The sequence below is a fragment of the Protopterus annectens genome, chromosome 12.part0 (assembly GCF_019279795.1).
Source record: "Protopterus annectens isolate FY-2018-M chromosome 12.part0, PAN1.0, whole genome shotgun sequence".
NCBI lineage: Eukaryota > Metazoa > Chordata > Ceratodontiformes > Protopteridae > Protopterus > Protopterus annectens.
In genome coordinates this window covers 610,311,721-610,331,806 of record NC_056746.1, presented here as the reverse complement: position 1 = coordinate 610,331,806, position 20,086 = coordinate 610,311,721, and the positions used below count along the sequence as shown (strand labels likewise).

The 20,086-nt window shown below is 36.5% G+C and overlaps 1 protein-coding gene across 3 annotated transcripts in view; it reads right to left on the bottom strand.

Annotated features, from left to right (window-relative positions):
- Window positions 1-923: 923 nt before the first annotated feature.
- TMC5 (transmembrane channel like 5) overlaps window positions 924-20,086 on the bottom strand; it is a 1,577,296-nt gene continuing 1,558,133 nt past the window's right edge. For all 3 annotated transcript variants that reach the window (XM_044089737.1, XM_044089736.1, XM_044089738.1), the window contains one exon: window positions 924-1,756. In XM_044089737.1, the coding sequence (XP_043945672.1) occupies window positions 1,650-1,756 (107 nt within the window). In that variant the 3' untranslated portion in view covers window positions 924-1,649. The remainder of the gene's footprint in view (window positions 1,757-20,086) is intronic.

Below are 20,086 nucleotides of genomic sequence, written 5' to 3'. Positions count from 1 at the left end.
GGTTAGGGCGCGAGTTAGGTAAGGGTGCAGTAGTGAATGTTTTGGGTTAGGGGCGGGTTAAGTGAGTTAGGGTTAGGCGAGTTAGGTAAGGGTGCAGTAGTGAATGTTTTGGGTTAGGGTGGGTTAAGTGAGTTAGGGTTAGGCGAGTTAAGTAAGGGTGCAGTAGTGACTTTGTTTGGGTTAGGGGGTTAAGTGAGTTAGGGTCAGGAGCGGGTTAGGTTAGTGTGCGATAGTGACGGACCTTAGGGTTAGGGTTTCGTTAGGGTAGTGGATAGTTGTGTATGTAAGGTTTAGTGTTTGTTTGTTAGGATTTAGGTGTGCTTGTGTTGTGTGTGTGGTTTTTGGTCAGGGAATTTGTTTTGTTTATTGGTTGTTGTGATGATGTGTTGAGTGTGTGTGGTGTCGTGTTTGTGAGCTGTCGATGATGTGGTGTCGGTGATGTCGTTGTCGATGTTGTGTGCTGTCGGTGTTATAACCTAGAACCATATATATATATATATATATATATATATATATATATATATAGGTTCACTGACATTGCTCGATTTGAGCTTTAATCAACCTCTGTATTGTTTATACATTTTGGATGACAATACAAATGGTTCAGATGTGCAAGATCGACAGTCCCTGGGGTAGGGAAATATGCCCTTTTCTCAGGATTGTACAATCTTGGAGTTAATATATAAAATTAGCAGGGAGTGTGGGAGCACAGCCCCCCAAATGAGGGGTGCAGGATGCATGACTCTCTGCAAAAAACATTTGTTTTTTATTAGCATGATCTGAGGTTAATCCTTGGAGCATACACAGAACTGTTTCAACCATAGCATTGTCAACAATCATGTGATTCGATCATGGTGCACTACAGAAATAAATATATGCATATTCTGTACATTTTGTTTTCCAATAAAATGCAAAACACCTTATTGAGACGATAGTTGGAAATATGATTTATTTTAGTTTATTTAAATTACAACAGTTAAAAATATTTTATCCAACTTTTGCTTACATTACAGTACATACTTAGATGAGGTCTCGTTATAAGTATTCATTTCACACTTATGGATTATTTTTGATGGAATGAACTTGGTTACAAAAAAAGCTTCTTCTTAATAGTGGAAATAAAACCTGCAGTATTTTACAGGGATCTGACATTTGTGACTAATAGCTATGTTGTTCACTCCAGTTGTGCATATCTTTGGCAACAACAAACACTGCACTTTCCACAGTTTTTACATAATTCTTTCTTGTGCTAACCTTTTTAGCCATTTATGTTTTACAGTCTGTTATGACTTACACAAGATGAAATACATTATTTTTGCTGTTTTTATATTACCATTAAAGTCAATAGGCTTGGATTTAAATTAATACAGAAAGCATGTATGTGATCACACTTGGCACAGAGCTCTGCCCTCACCAGAAATTATAAATGGTTGTATGGCATTCATCTAAATCAACAGGAAGGATCTCTGACCATTAGGTGTTTGTATGCCTTCCAAAAATGTACATTTTGAAACAACAGTTCACCTTGAATGCACCATTTTGTTTAATACTTCTATTTATATGAATTTTACATTCCATAGGTAAATAAAAATGCTTCCAAACCATGTTATTTGTAAACCAAGCACATATTTCAGTTTTTATTTAGTTTGTCATCTAAAGCCATCTTCTTCCATCTCAGCCCTCTGGCGTGCCATCATAGCAAGTGCTAGTACATTAGATTTGGTACTTGCCTGGTGCTGAAATGAATTGGTAGGAACTGTAATAAAGCAAAACAAGTGATGTTTTAATTCCAAAGCTTTTTCTATTGAAAATAAAAACTACAGTGATAATCTGATGTACATTTTTGTGTGCTAAATATTACTTTACTTGTCTATAACCTGAGAAACCATAAACAAAAACTTCAGTTGACTGAATCAACTTGCAAGTTAAAACTGAATGCAAATTGGTTAATTTTGAATTCAGAATAGAAAATGATTATTAGCTGCTTTGCTCCATCATTAAGAAATAATTTCTGCATTCTGATAAGCAGTTACACATTAGATATGTCTGCATAAATGGACAAAGTCCAGATAGAGAATTTTATAGAATCAGTACAGTCCAAACATGTTCAGCAAAATGCAGTTATAAGTAAGAAACAAAGTGCTTTAGTTAAACAAAAAACAAAACAATGATCCTTATCCAGAAAATTGAATGGGGATGAAAACAAAATGCCACTGGTAGCATTTTGTTTTTTCTTTAAATTGCAGCAATCAGTCCTGAGACTATCTACAGCAGGTTCCAGTTGTGTCCAGACTGCAAAGTTACTTAGTACAAGTGTTCTGCAAGACAGAAACACAAAATTTAGTATTCCTTCTAGTTCAGATTCTGGTAAAAACTTCTTTACAAAGTTTTGGCAAAAGAGTATCCCTCAGTGTCACCCCAGATGCATGAGAATTAACAATGAAATAAGTACAGAAAAGTTGGGCATCAGCTTGTGGTCTTTCTTGTTAGTAAAACTGAACAAAAAACAAACACTTATTTAAGTCTAAAATGCAATTACTTTTCTATAACCTGACACACTTTTTTAGCCTAGTTTGTAAATTACAGACAATCAGAGGTGGGAAGACTATGACTAAAGTAGACATTAAAAGCCATTTGACAGTGTGGGTATGAAGCTTCTCTTCATCGGTCCATCCATCCATTCAATGCTGCTGAGTTGTATGAATGGCCAATGCCACCCACAGAGTTTACTAGGCAACTTAGGGAATAAAACTAGTTTTCTGTGCAATTGTTTTCCATATCACACATACACATACCTGTGGACAATTTAGAGATGAAAAATGGAGTTCCCAGAGAAAACACATTTGAATAACTATAACTTTATCCATTGCAGATGAATATACCACATTTTTTACTAGCCCCCATTGAAGAGTGACCAAAGTCCTCTGTTAAAGATATAATCCCAAAGAATTTTAACTGATGGCGAACTGTTAGTAAGCTCTATAGAGTCTTTAACCCTTTTTTAACCAACATCTCATATGTCTGTAAAGTATTGCAAGTCTGCCTGAATCCATTCTACCCACATTAAAAATTCCTCTTCTGGCAAAGTAAAGGAATTTTCCATACATTTGCACATAGAGAAAACCCATACTTGAGGAATTTCCATCCTTGCCTCTGTGCCCAATATCAGGTTTCCATCCCCCTTAGTTCCATTCTTAAGGAATTTCTTTCCTTGCACCTGTGTCCAATATCAAGTTTCCATCTCCTAGTCCTACACTTTATAAGATAGGGTTGCAAAAAGACAGCTTCACCATCCAGTTATAGTGAAATTATGGGAGTACCCAAATAGGTTTCAGTTTCTTTAACTCTCCGGTAGTACTGCCATATAACTGCCACATCATATGCTTTAATATGAAGCAGTCAAAAAAGCTTTTCTAAGGAATAAGCATTCTCTTTCTAGTGATCCTTGGGATTTATCATTTCATATAAAATTGGAGAGTTTCTGGAAGAATGTAGAGAAGGATAAATGTGGCAAGTGCCTTAAATATGCAAGATTTTTGGCAAAATAAACATTTTTACTAATTGCATTTTACTGAGGAAAAGAAAGCTGAGATCCTTCCACAGTGCTGGTTCACAGGTGTTTACTAGACTAACAACCACAAGGCCTTTTTAAGCCTAGTCATGCATCCTAAATCTCTGACAGGTTCTGGTACCCTTGATAACTGTAAGCAGGGACTTGGTAGGTAAAACATTTACAAGCAGGGGCTTGGGAAATGAACTATTTACAGGCTGCCTATGTCTATTAGAGACATAGGTGCCAAACTAGGGATAAATTTCCTGTTCCCCATTCAATTGTCCAAGTTACACTTGAATTGGATTAGGGAGGAACTCTGCTTCACATGCATGGGGAGCCTATTCCAGAGAAAGGGTAGTCTCTGGTATGCATACCTGTCACCCTAGTAGGTCCTATGTATAACAAGGTTTAAGTCTTTAGAATGGATAATTCTAGTGGTGTGTTTTGCGGATATGCAGGAGGTCCATCAGAGTGGAGACTGGCAATACCTTATATGCCAGGCATAGATCTCCCCTCAACAGCCTGTAGGAGCAAATACAGGAAATGAGCCTTGAAGCACTCTATAGAGGATATGTTACTTATGCTCTGGATTTGTTTAGTGAGAAACCTCTGTGGACGTTCCAGCTGATGGATATGCCTGGTTAGGTGCATACCAAAGGGGGCACTGTACACAATAATAGGTCTGATGAATGCTTAATTCAGTGGAATAATGACTTCCTTGCACCTAGATGCCATACCTGTGTTTATAAGTTGCACAACATATCTAGGGACTTGTTTGAAAGCAGAGCACTTACAGTCAAACTACTTATAAAGACGTGGAAATCTGAAGAGGATTTATGCTTGAACTCCTTACAATGGGTACCTATGTGGGTTGTGATTCACTAATTTAGTCATTGGCCAAAATAATAAAACTTGCAGTTAAGAATGGTTTACAGATGGATCTTTCCTCCAGCAAGCTGTAGAGGTCCAAACATAAACCTGACTCTAGTTGTTGGAGGTGTGGAAATTATGGAGCAAATTTGCTAAAATAGTCTAGGACTGTCCTCAGATTTGGGCTTGTTGGAAACATATATTTAATAAGCTGGCAATGACTTGAATGTTACCTGTTACCAAGAAGGAGGAGTTCTGGGGGTATTTGGGGTGGTTTCAGAACCATGCTTTAAGGATTGTGAAGTGCTTGAAGGTTTTTGGGTGTTGGTTATTGTCATTAAATATTTCTGTGCCTAGTGTTGGAAATCTAGGGGTGGTTTCTCTTTAACACTTGCAGATAAAAACATGTGCTAACATTTAGGTAATATCTTCTATGTGTACAAATGGGGTTTTTATAACTTCATGAAATTTTCAGAAACTCAAAATTCATCTGGTCAAGACCATATGATTGAGTTTCTGAAAACTCGTAATAAAAAAAAAAAATCTACATTTTTTCAGGCAGCATGCCCTCACCCCCCTTGCAAATTATATATATCAATTCTGTAATCACACAACAGTGGGGAAAGGGGTGAATTGCCCGATACCCAATATACCACAATCTACATGGAACTGCTTCAAAGGGGAATTTACCCTTTTCTCCACTTTAGTGCAATCTCAGAGTTGGTATATATAATTTGCATGAAATGTGAGGGCACAGCCCCCCCCCCCCCAAACACACACATGGGAGGTCCCCTGCAAAAATACAGATTTTTTTATTTTGAGTTTTTGGAAACTCAGTTATATGGTCTCAACCATATGAATTTCGATTTTTTAAAAACTCAGTGAAGTCATATACACCTGTTCAAATGTTCTACTCTATTTCCCAATGGCATGACTAAATTTATTCCCCCAAGGGTAACGTGGTTATCACTGCAACTCACTGTGCTTCTCATGCACACACCTTTTTGTGTAAGTTGAAACAAAGTTTTTAAAATTCCATTGTTCTACCAGAGACAGTTGGAAATATCTTTCTGATAGCTGTTGAGGCTACATCACAGCTTTTGCAAATAACTGCAAAAGAATCTTTTAAATTTTACAGTCTAACTTTATCTGTGTTAGTATAAAAGCTATGTTTAAAGTTATGCACCTACAGTGTTTACCCAATTTATTCTAGTGTTGTGTCAAGAGTGCAGGTACATTAATCCACTTTATAAGTACTGTAAAAACTTAACATGTAGACAATTAAATGAGGAAAGTGATGATGAGGTTGCAATATTTAAATTTAGGAATGTTTCTGAAGCATAAATTTAAAGTTAAAGTCAATTTAATTGCTTTAAAGTCATTACTTTGTTCAAATATGGAGCGCCAGTACCAGAGAACCAGTACATGATGGCAGATATTCAAAGTTATGTATGAAAACTTTAATTAAAATGTCTAAAGGTACAAAAATGTATGAACAGGGGGCAAAAAGAAGCCCATAAGCATTGACACAGCAAATGTAACTGATGCATGAATTTGTCATTGACTCAGATTCAAGACCTGCTCAGGTCCATTATGGGTAAGCTAGATATTAAAGTTTCACAACTATATAGTAGCACTAAGAGAATGAAAACATTATTATTATTATTATTATTATTATATAAGGTTGAGCAAAAGTATACAAAATGCATGAAGCAATGGCAGTCACAAAAGACACATGCATATATGTTTAAAAAAAGTTAGGAAAGTACTTCCAGTCAAATAAAAATGCAGTTTCATATTGTTATTGTTACACTGATGTTCCAGAATACAAAACATGTGATTAAAGTTCCATGACTTCAAAAAGTAAAAAAAAAAAAAACAAATATCTGATTTTCTGTGGTGGGAGTCAAGCCCCACTACACCCCTACATCCAACACTAATTATATATACCATCGCCAAGATTATATCACAGTTGAGAAGGGGTAAATCCCTGATCCTCTCTGTACTGTGTTCTCCGTACAAAACATCAAAGTTACAGAAATTTGATCACAGCTAGTAAATTGTCTGGGCAACATTAAGGAAGGATATTCCTGAGAACAGCAGAGACAAAGGAGGTACAAGACCTGGATTATATATCCAGTTTATAGTAAGACACAAAAGTATATACAGTACACCAGGTAGCAGTGTCACAAATCTCATCAATTGGTAAGTTACATTGAAAAACTGTGGAAGTTGCCACTGTCATTGTTGAATGTGCTGTCAGCAACAAATGTAATACAGTCTGAGAGTCATCTTGAGGGAGTGTCCATAGAAACACAACATCATAGTTTAGTTTTGGATGGTGCAAGGAACAATTGGTTTAATTTCCTGAAATATTTAGCTCTATGTAGATAGAACCTAAGTTGTCTATGAACATCAAGTAAATGCTATGCGTATTCCCCTTTATTTGGAAACTTTGGAAAAAAACTGTTAGATTAACAGATTTATATTGGATTCAAATGCCACCTTCAGAATAAAGAAGGGATTTGGTTTTAGAAAAACCCTGTCTTTATGAAAAAAAACAGACATGGTGGTTTGTACAGGAGGGCCTGAACTCTGAAATTCTCTTTGCAGAAGTAACTGTCACCAAAAAGATTGTCTTACATGTTAAGAACTTTAAGTTTACAGAAGTTGCTTACTCAAAGGAAGGCCAACTAAGGGCTTGAAACATCACTGTAATATCCCATAGAGGAACTGGGTCCCTTACAGGAGGCTGAAGAAGGAAAGTCCCTCTAAGAAAAGGCTTAGATACCTTTAAAGAGGCAACGAGAGTCTCATTGTGTCCTATCATTCCTCTCAACTGTCCAGATTTTCACAGAATGTCCAGATTTTAGTCTCATATTATTGGTCTGTTCCTCATAAAATTTGTGATTTTCTGGCAAATCATTGGGATGATCAGAGGATTGAAGTCACTAAATGATGACATACATTTGAGTTTCAGACCTCAGATCCTTCAAAAAATGTATGTTAACACAGACCCTGTTATCCTAGCAACGTTCTAAGTTTATGAGAAATGTTTAAAATCTGTCCCTATATTTTGGGCTTGTGTCCCCTACTTGTCAGGCTTTGTCCAGATTTCTAGCACTAAGAGGTTGAGAGCTATGTGTTCTATGTGAAAGTTAGAAACGGCTGCAAGCTGAACTTTGTGGAAAAGCTAGAACCTTTTCAGAGCAATTCTGACAAAAACTCTAAAATGGAAAGAAGGGGTACAGAAAAAGGATCAGCATCTTTTTCTGTAGCCCAAAAGGAAAACCTTTCATTTGCTTTGTTATACTGTTGTGCTAGATTTCTGTGAAGTTATAAGGATATGTACTATGTTGTCTGAAAGCCTTGCATCTCTGGCCATTGTTAGGATTGGAGTAACAAAGCAGTTCATTTTAAGGCTTCTGGGTCCAGCAGAAGATGCCCGGATGTATGGGATAGGAGATATGGACTGTAAGCCAGCGTCCATGTTGGACATAGAAGACAAGGCCAATATGGGGCAATGAGGATACCTTTCACCTTGCACCAGCTGGCTTTCTGAATGAATTTTGTGAACAATGGAAAAGGGGGAAAGATGTAAGGGAGACCCAGGAGTCAATTGTGAATCAGAGCATCCCACACTGACTGACCCTAAGGAAGGATTATGTTGAAGTAACTGCTGCAATTGTTGTTTATGTAGGATGCAAACAGGTTACTGCAAAGTTGGCCTCAGCAGCAGAAGATGTCGTTTGCCACTGTCTGATTGAGGGACCTCTCGTGAAGCAGAAGAATGCATCTGCTTAACCTCTCCACTAATACATTGCAAGCCCATGGAGTATGCACTGCTAAAAGAAAGTGATGGGAAGACATAGCCCATTACCACAATCTCATGGATTCCTGTTATATAGGATATGATCTGGTTCCTGCTTGCATATTGATATACCAAATTAATGACATGTCCGTCTAATTCAAAATCACACCAACTTGAAGAGAGTCTTGAAATACTTGTAACACCAATAACATTGCTCTCATTTCCATGATATTGATGTGGAGTTTGGTCCCTAATGGAGTTCAAGTATCTTGGACAGTATTTCCTTTGTAATATTCCCCGCCCTAAAAGGGAAGAGTCTGTGGTAACTACAGCTGTGGGGGAGAGAGAAGGACAGAAAGGATGTCCCACTAGCAACAGATGTGATTCACCATCTGAGGTGAGTTCCACACATGGGTGTTAGTCTGATTGGGGTGATGAGGGGATGATAAATTTGTGACTACTGAACTGATAGGGCCCATTGAAGGACTTTCATGTGAAATCTGGGCACAGGAATCAAGGTGATCACAGAATCCATAAGCCCTAGAAGTTTTAGTATTAGTCTTGCTGGAGGTGATGGGTGGCATAGTACTTGGAATGCTGCTTGTTGAATGGAGAGGATCCTGTGCTATGGCAAGGTGGCTATTTGAGATGTTGTATTCAGGTGGCATCTGATAAATTCTATGGAGTGAGATGGGGTCAATTTGCTCTTTACCAGATTTATGGTAATCCCCAAGCTGTGAAGTAACTGGAATAAAAGGTTCTTTTGCTCAACCAATAGATCCTTGGTTGGAGCAGTTGGAAGCCAATTGTTTAAGTATGGGAACACCTGGACCCCTTGCAGTCTGAAACAGACTACTACCATGCATTTGGTTAACACCTGGGGGAGCTGTTGTGAGTCTGAAGGGCAGAGCTCTGAAATGGAAATGATTGGCTCCCAGTCAGAAATGAAGGAATTCCCTGCAGTGCCTGTTTATCTTTACATGACAGTAGGCATCTTGCACATTTATTGAGCACAGCAAGTTATACTTCCTGAATAGAGGTAAAATGGACTCAACCATGACCATCTGGAATTTTTTTCTGCTTCATAAATTTCTTTAGCTGACTTAGGTCCAGAATAAGCCTTAAGTCCTCTGTCTTTTTTAGAAATAAAAAGAAAGTGGCCTCCATATCCTATTTGGTCTTGTGGGACCTGCAAGATAGCCATCTCATCTTGATCTGACAAGGTTAGAGTCAAGAGACACTGGGGGATAGTCAGGACCAAAGTGGAAGACACTATTGGTGCCAATGTAGGTGCTCTGGGTATGTTTGGATCTGAGGGCTTCAGTTCTGAAGATCAGACCTGCTACAGAGTCATCAGTAGAGGGGGTCATTGGCACTGTTCTTGGCTCGACCTATAAGGATGGAGTAGAGAGGGCCCCCAACTGCATCTGAATTCGAATGAACCTCTGCAGAGGGCATGGCCAGGATGAGACTAGGATAGCAGCACTTTTCTTCTGCTCTGCTACTACATATATTTCTGACAGGAAATTTTATTTCTAAATAATCCTCAACAACTCAGTTTAGTGAATTATGATAAACTTTGGCATCCTAAAGGATTATATAAAAAAACTTTTCTTAAAATTCAACTATTTTCTTGTCAAAATCTGCGAGAAAATATTTCCACACTGTATCCTGCAGCATCATGAGTTTATGCAAAGGCAGCATCTCAAGACTCTTTGTTCAATAAAGAGCTTCAGTCATTATTGACTAACATTCATAAATTGTCTTTGAAAACAGATAGATTGGACACCAAAATAGATGACTTTAAGAAAAACTGTTCCAAATAAATGGAACAAATTAATGAAGCACTGCAGTTACAGAAAAAAACAGATTTCTGGCATTGAAGACTCCTTGAATGATATGGGAATCAGAAAATCAACAAGCGGTTTACTAATGTAAGGTGACTGAATTTATTTTTTCTGTCTTATGCTTTTCTAACTTACAGATAATTAAGTATCATTTTTAATAGGTCCCAAAACAAATGCTGCAAATAAACGAACCTCAACAAAGAAAGGCAGCCACACCAGTCCAGTAGCTCGGGCAAAAAGAGCTCACAATCAGGCAAAATAATCCACAAACAATTTATTAACGTGTCAAAAGACTCCAGCAGTAAGCACCACACACGTTTTCATCTATCAAAAAGACTTCATCAGATACAACAATTTCCTGTTTGCACTCAATTTAAATACCTTTGCAGAGAAACTGATTGGTTAATTAATAAGTCAATTATAAAATGAAATAAGTCAGAAGACCTAATTTCAAAAAACATTTTCTAAAAAATGTATATACACCACACAAGATGAATTAAAATGTCAGTATTACATCCAAAACCACATGCATCATAAATGCACGAATTAAATAAAAACTTGAATAAAAAACTTATAAAAAACGATAAAAATACATGACAATATTAAATGACTTGTACCATTACAAAAGTAAGTAATGGGAATGAAAACAACTTATGCACATTTTACTTTATATATTGTGCCTTAATTTTCAAGTATGGAACAATCGAAATGGATTCATTTAGGCCAGGGGATTTGTTAGCCTCCAACAATATCTGCCAGTATGTTTCCTTGTGGGCAAGACGTGCCTCCCATGGTCCCCCCCTAATGTCCTTTGGAACTACCTCTAGGACAAAAAACAGGAATTTTGCATTTTCACATAGGGTGGTGTGTTTATATAAGGCACTGGTGTTTTTGCACTTGGAGATGTCATAAATGTGCTCATATATGCGCCTGGAAAATAACCTTTCGGTTTTACCAACGTAAAACGCTGGACATTGTTGGCATATTGCCAAATAAACTAAACCACCTGTCTTACAGTTATAATGACCCCTTGCCTTAATGTCCCTACATCTACTTTCCAGATAAACATGACTGTCTTGTAAAATGTACTTACAGGAGGAACAATGGCCACACTTAAAAACACCTAAATTGAGTCTAGAGTGTAAGGCGGAAACATCCTGTTGTTCCAGGGTTTTTTTGATATTAATACCCCTCCTGAATACGGTTTTGATGTCCCTATCCTTAAAGATGTCTAAGTCGGTCAACTCCTTAAACATGCCCCATTCGTTTTCGACAATATTTCTTATATGAGAGGCATTTCCACTAAACTCTGTAGTGAATATAAAACTACTAACAAACTGGTCCGTCTTGTTACGTATAGAACCATCTTCAGTGTTGGCACCAGATCTACCCAAGATGGGAGCAAATCTGAATGACCTTGCCATGGTAACCTCCTCTTGAACAGTCTTAATCAGTGATACAGGGTAACCCCTTTCCAAAAATAGATGTTGCAATATACCACATTCTTGCTGAAAATCCTCATCAAGGGAGGTCATCCGGGAAATATGGACATATTGCCCCTTAAGGATCCCCCTTTTTTGAAAATTGGGGTGGGAACTCTGATAATGTAGATAACCATTGGAAAATGTGGGTTTACGATAGATGTTAGATTTGAACCCATCATCACCCACGGTAAGTGTCACATCCAAATAGTTGACACTATGTTGGGAAATATGATGTGTAAACTTTAAAAGGTTAGTAGTAGTGTGTATATACTGAATACATTTCCCTATATCATCCACGGGTCCCGTCCAAAAGATACAAATATCATCAAGGAATCTACAATAGAAGTTCCAAGATTTTGAAAAGGGGCTATCCAAAATGAATTTCTTTTCCCAAATGTACATAATAATGTCAGCATAGGTAGGTGCACAATTCGCCCCCATCGAAACACCTGTCACTTGATGGAAATATTCACCCAAAAAGAACACAAAATTGTTCTTTAAAACCAGACCCATCAGCTCAGTAATAGCATGCACGTCATTGTTGGTAATATGGGGACATTCCCAAAGGGCCTCTTCTAACCATTCAAGACCCAATTCATGAGGAATAACGGAAAAAAGGTCCACCACATCGATGGTTAGAAATACCAGGTTGGATGCAAGTAAATCTGGGGTAACACCACGCAAAAAGGCCCAAGAATCTTTGAGAATATATTCCTCTCTACCCCATAACTCCTTCAATTTCCAGTCCAAGAATTTGGATATGGGGTGTGTCTTCGAACCCTGTGACGCTACTATGGGTCTTAAGGGTGGATCAAGGGGGTTTTTGTGCACCTTGGGTATCCCGAAAATAGATGGTATCCTAGGATCCGTGTTTGAAAGGAAGGTATAAATTTGAAAATCAATCACCTCCTGATCTAATAAATCCTGAACAACTAAATCTATCTTATGGTAGGATATATTGATTTCATTCAAGGAGGCAGAGGTGTATTTGTGGTGGTCATGTAAAATGTCATACATTTTACCCTGGTAAACAAGACAGTCCATAATGACCGTCCCCCCACCCTTGTCCGGTTCCATGACCCTAAGGGTAGGATCACCCCTAAGTTGTTCAAGCAGTTGTCTTTCCTGGGATGTTAGGTTGGCCACAAAGTGATCCATACCCAACTCCTTCCTAAACCTGCCCTCAATCCTTTTCTCCAAGTTTTTAAGTTGTGGGTGAAGGGGGGGGATTGAAAGTGCTAGATCTCCTCAAAAAGAAACCAGGGGTACCGTTGGAATTGCCCAATAGATGTTCCAAATTTAATTTACGGGTAAAAAGCTTAAGGTCTAAAATGGCATGTATTAAATTGCTGTGTTTTTTGGGGACATACTTGAACCCCTTAGTAAATAACTGAAAACAATGATCAGAAATAACAAAATCACTATAATTATAAATGTGATAATTGTTACAGGTATGTAAGGTGTATTGTCCCAAGGTGGTAACAACATGCTCATTATTTTTTACCAATTCTGCCTCTGGTTTCTCTTCCAACCTCGAGTGAACCCCCCTCGCCCTCTCTGTGCTAGGGGGGCTCGGTCTAAAGGGTGGCAGTTATTAGGGGGTTGTTGCCCTTGTTGGCGTATGCGTTCTGACCTACGCAAAGCTGGTTCATCCTCCCCAAATGACTCATGAAAGTCACCACGGGGGGATACAGTATTCCTCTGTTCCACAGGGACCTCCCTGGGAGGACTGTGGGAAGAAAAACCATACTCATGGTCATGGTGATAGGATTGCCATTTGAATGGAGGTGGACTGGGGTATTGTCGCCCCTGTTCGTACTCTAACAAATCCCTTCTTAATTTCTTGTATTTACGATTCAAGACTGTATCACAATGTGAGTCTACATCCCTTCTTATTTCATGACATTTGTTAGAATCAAATAACAAATCATCAGACATACGTTTAAAGTATACAGAAATATCCTGTTGTAAAATGGACAATTCATCATTATTCTTTTTGATAATTGCTTTCACAATACTACGCCCACATTGATCAAAGGCCTCAATAAGGTCTTTGTGAAAAGGGCTTCCTGGTATAACCTGATTCGGGTATTTAAATACCCTTAAACCCTTTGGTACAGTACCTTTGTTCAGGTTTTCCATAAGATATAGATTGTCCAGTTCCAGAGTCCTATAGCGGTAGAGTGCGTTCTCAAAACGCCGTTCAAGTTCAGAATAAATAACACCGCTAGCTCCTCGACCCTGAAAATGTTCCTCATATTCGAATTTGGGTTTGGAAAGAAACCATTCGTTAAAGGATGAGGTGGAACGGTGGTTAATTTCAATATCGCAATCCGGCTGAGCAGCAGGAATGGGTGAAGAAGCAGTATTGTGAAAAGCCGCTGGCGTACTGTTGAAATCAGTAGCGGGAACGTGTACGGAATTGGCGTTCCCTCTTACTTGGACTGCACCATCAGATAATTCTGTGACGGGTAAATTTCTCTGGTTAGGAACAATGAACCTAGAAAGGTTTCGCTGCTCGTGAAGTAAAGTCTGAATTCCCGTTCCCATGGGGGTCAAAAGATTGATTAAAGTGGTTAACTGGCCCGTGAGCTGAGAAAATCCGTCCGATTCGGACCTGGATGAATCCACAGGGATACTCCTCTGTTGCCCATGCCCCGGAGAGACCACCGGACTAGCAGCCATGACGAACAAAACCCAAAACAAATGCTGCAAATAAACGAACCTCAACAAAGAAAGGCAGCCACACCAGTCCAGTAGCTCGGGCAAAAAGAGCTCACAATCAGGCAAAATAATCCACAAACAATTTATTAACATGTCAAAAGACTCCAGCAGTAAGCACCACACACGTTTTCGTCTATCAAAAAGACTTCATCAGATACAACAATTTCCTGTTTGCACTCAATTTAAATACCTTTGCAGAGAAACTGATTGGTTAATTAATAAGTCAATTATAAAATGAAATAAGTCAGAAGACCTAATTTCAAAAAACATTTTCTAAAAAATGTATATACACCACACAAGATGAATTAAAATGTCAATATTACATCCTAAACCACATGCATCATAAATGCACGAATTAAATAAAAACTTAAATAAAAAACTTATAGAAAACTTGATAAAAACACATAACAATATAATTAACTTGTAACATTACAAAAGTAAGTAATGGGAACAAAGACTCTTTGTTCAATAAAGAGCTTCAGTCATTATTGACTAACATTCATAAATTGTCTTTGAAAACAGATAGATTGGACACCAAAATAGATGACTTTAAGAAAAACTGTTCCAAATAAATGGAACAAATTAATGAAGCACTGCAGTTACAGAAAAAACAGATTTCTGGCATTGAAGACTCCTTGAATGATATGGGAATCAGAAAATCAACAAGCGGTTTACTAATGTAAGGTGACTGAATTTATTTTTTCTGTCTTATGCTTTTCTAACTTACAGATAATTAAGTATAATTTTTAATAGGTCATGACAAAATATTATTAGTTTCCCTTAAATGAAGCATACAGCATTTATACGAGTATATGATCTGAAGGGTTGCATACAGAATGCTTACTTAACAGCTAATGCATACTTTATATTTGAAACAGAGAATGGCTGCAGTATATAATACATAGCTGAATTTAAAGCTGTTTTATTCATATAAACTGCAGTTACCCTCTAAAGGGAAACACTATGACTGACATTTCATACTTTCTTGTTATAAAAAGGAAAAGACATTAACACTGTTAAATTAAAACTACTACTTAAATGGTATACTAAAAGAAATGACAGCTAAACATCTTCACCTAAGTGTGGAAGCAACTCAATGTAATCATTAACTACAGAAACATTAGAAAAGCTGTTTCACTAAAACTAATAGTAAAACCTGAAAGCTGCCTGTCTTCCTAGTGCATATATTTAGACAATATCTTACTGTTCTATTTAATAGAATTATTTATGATGTGCTGGATTGGGTGAGGGGGTGATTGCAGTTGCTATGGATGTGTGTTTTCATGTTGTTTAACAGTGGAGAGATTGTGAAGTTTTAAATGGCTTTGAAATAGTCTCTGCTCATAGAAGAAATGTTCAGGTTCAGTAGGAAAGATATGGAAATTGTTGTGACTGATGGGTTGTCCCTATGCCAGGTGCTTCTGCATTAGTTAGATATCAAGCTCCTCTCGCCATAGCTTGAGCTTTTCTACTTCACCTAGAATACATAAAGCTTTTTCTGGTAAACAGCTAGAGTTCAGTTGGAATTTCCACCTAAACAAGAGAACAGAGCTCAATATTCAGAGACTCTGACAGGCAGCTTTAGTAGTTTAATTTGAATAAAAGACTGAACCTTTTAAATATGCATTATCTCAAATTTCACTGCAGCTATAGTTAAACATGCAGACTGGCACTGAAGAAGGGAAACAATTATATTATACAACGACCCCCCATTAAATATTCAAAAACATGCACGCTGATTGATTAGCGTGCACGTTATAAATCAAAGTTATAGTAATGGAAAAAGGTCCGGTCGCCCTGACTTTTTCCATTACTATAACTCTTTTTTTTTACAGCAATGGAGAACGCAAGATTTCCTTTGCTTCACACTGTCTCGCTATGTTAAATGAGTTTAACATAGCGAGACAGCTTTAAAAAAGCAACGGAGATTTTCTGTTGCTTTTTTTTAAAGCTGTCTCGCTATGTTAAACTCATTTAACATAGCAAAACAGTTTTTAAAAACCAACGGAGATCTTGCTTTCTCCGTTGCTTTTTCAAAACTGTCTCGCTATGTTAAATGGGTTTAGCATAGCGAGACAGCTTTAAAAAAGCAACGGATATTCTCCGTTGCTTTTTTTAAAGCTGTCTCGCTAAACTCATTTAACATAGTGAAACAGTTTTTAAAAAGCAATGGAGATCTTGCTTTCTCCGTTGCTTTTGCCCACAGCTCTGATGTACTGCGTAGGCATGTGCATGCGCAGTACATCAGAACTGCCGCAGAATACCAGACAGCTGCGGAAGGGCAGCAAGGAGGCATTATACAGTTCCATTATTTAAGAAAAGTAATTATTTTTTTCTTAAATAATGTCATTGTATAATAGCAATAACCCACTTCTGGGTGTGGGTAATGCTGGATTTACCCACAGTTGGCTTTGTTTGGCCACTCGGGCTTTGCCCTCGTGACCAAACCACACCAACCGTGGGTAAATCCAGCATTACCCACACCAGACGTGGGTTATTGCTATAATGTTACACATACTATGAAATACCTTTGAATACATTTATATGTAAATATATTAGAAAGCAAGTATTTACGTTTGATAGTAGTTGTTTATATGAATTGTAAAATGAATAAGTATATGTGTGTGTGTATATATATATATATATATATATATATATATATATATATATATATATATGGATTCACTATGTAATTTCGAAATACTGAAATCACAAATTTCAGTATTTCGAAATTACATAGCCAAAGACACCAAACACCAAAACCCTAAAACCGCGAAATTCAAAATCCCGACGCTACACTACAGATACAGCACACACAAACACATATACACCACTTCCCCCCAACTTAAATATAATATCCTACACTACAGATAAGCAGGGGGCAAGCCCCCCACACCCTCCTACTTATATATACTAACTCTGAGATTGCACAATCAGGTACACACAAGCAACTCACTCCCACACATTATACAGACCCTCGCACACACCCATCACATTCAAAACACACACTGACAGATACTAAAGCCCCTAACCAACAGACATACACATACATACATACCCAAACTCACATTTTGCCATTCACACACCACAACACCAGAAGCGCTAATTTAAAATCCCCGTACTTCAGGATTTTGAATTTTGCGCTTCTGGTTTACTGGTATTTCAAGACTTTGGTATTTTAATTTCGAAATACTGAAATTCAGGATTTCAGTATTTCGAAATTAAAAAGGGAACCCATATATATATATATATATATATATATATATATATATATATATATATATATATATATATATATATATATATATATATAAAATGTTTAGAAATTCATTATTAGATGCTTGACATACATGATATGAATATGTAGTCAATACACTCAGAAGTCTCATACATAAAACAAAAGAAGCAATAAACTGTATACTTGACAGAAATAACATTGGAGGCTTTAATTTACAGCAATAAACCACTGGATATGGACAAATAATGAAATATTGTTTAAACATTGTAGAACAACTGTTCATTTACTTTAATATAATCTTACAAAGAGGGAATAGAAGGGTCTGAAAATACATTGGTCTTATGGTGGGACACACCACAAAACATTTTAAATTGTGCAGCAGTCTTTCACATTTTATACTGTTAGTTGATGAATTTCAAAACTATGCATAGATAAGGAACAATAAAAAGAGATGTAGGCAAATCTTAGTTTAACACCTTAATGAACACATAAAACTGGAGAATGTATATATCAAATAACAAGTTAAGATGTGAAATAATTGTTCTACTTATTATATATTAACAATGCTTTAAAGGATACAGGTTCATCTTTATTTTACTGTTAATGGCATCATATTTGGTTGTAGTAGAGTAGTCTTTTTTTTTGCCAGAGTATTGGATGGATGTATTTGCTTGGGTGGTTAGACTATTCAAGCAAGGGGTGTTAGACTTTGTGAGGAGTAAATGGGATTGTAAAAGCAAATGTTTAATGACAATTATATTTTTTAGTTTCTTTCAAGTGTCCACAATAGTAATTAGTTTATGTCTAATAAAACCTTCAAAAGTTAATGTTCATGTGATGATTATTAAGCAGTTCTTTACTAACAGAGTGCCATTATCTATGAGAAGTACATCTATACTTTTGATCAGTAGGACAAATGGCATTTATTAACTGTATTTCCATAAATGGCATTTATTAACTGTATTTCCATAAATATCAATGGATTAAAAACTGATGCAAGAGGCATAGCTTAAACAGATATTTGAAGTTGTTTAATTCTCAAGTTATTTTTTTTACAGGAAACACACTCATTAACAGAAAACACAGACAGGCTAAATACTAAAAATTACACTATATTATCCAGTTTGTACTGCGGTGGTGGTGCGGTAGAGTTGTCGCCTCACAGTAAGACATTGTCCTGTTCGATTCTCAGCTGGAGCTTCTTCTGTGTGGAGACATTCATTGAAGGTTGTGCGTCAGGGCTGGCAACTTAGCACGTAAAACTGTACTGCCAACCATTAGTGAACCGGAGTTCCACTGTGGCGACCTCTAACCGGGAAAAGCCAAAAGACACAACAGACACAACAACACTATATTATCCAGTTCACAATATAATCAAAAAAAAGGTGGGGGGTTGCTATATTATGGAGAAATTCACTGCCTATACCTACGGTTAAAGAAACATATCAAGATGATAATGGTATGCTTTGTACTGTAACTATAAAGTATAATAAGAGGATATTAATTCTTATTAACTTGTATTGGATTCCTGGAATAGGAATTAAAACAGCTCACTAACACCCAGAACAAGTAATTCAAAACTTGAAAAGCAGTATCATTTTAGCAAGAGACTTTAATTGTATATTGTCACCACGTGATACTAACACAATAGGTAAAAGGAGAATGCCGGCATATGCAAAGGCATTTTTAAAATTTATTGAATTGTTTCATCTTAGAGATATAAATGAATTTTCAGAATCAAATTCATTATTTTTTACCCATTATTCCCATAGACATGGAACACAATCCAGAATTGACAGAGTTTATGTCTCTAATGACCTGACTGATACACTAGGCAAAGTCAAGGTAACCTGTCCACTTTCCAATCCCAATGCAATTATCTTTGAGCTGCTTTTGAAATCTAATAATAATGTTAAAATCAAAAGATTACCAGCATATATAACTTGTTTAAAATAATTTAATGACTTTTTATTAAAGAAATATTTTCCTTTATAGAAATTAATAATATAGAAGATACTTCAGACATTTATTTATGGGATACACTAAAAGCATTTCTTTTTGGTAGAGTCACTAACTGGTTGTCAAAAAAACAAAACAAAAAAAAAAACAATGGGACAAAAAATTACATGAAATACAAGAAAAACTTGATAAGTTAAAATTAGAAAATCAGACAAATAAAAATAATAATACAGAAGAGATTAATAAGCTAAACAACAAATACCTGGAATTTTTAAACCATAAAACTAAAATCAACATTGAGAAGTTTAAGATTATTAATTTGTCTATTAATCCAAAATATATGTGCAATTTAGCCACAAAAACAAAATTACTCAGTAAGTCCAGTCACATAAAAGAAGTCTACTCACATAGGAAGAAAAAAAGTAACATTAATAGAAGATATTCTAAAGAAATTCAGAGATTATTATAATAAAATCAGTCAAAATAATAAATTAATAGATCAAGAAGAAATAATTAAAATATTTATTAAAAAAATATAAAAATTAAACTATCTGATCACCAAATGAAATTAACTAACAAACCAATCTCTATGTCTGAACT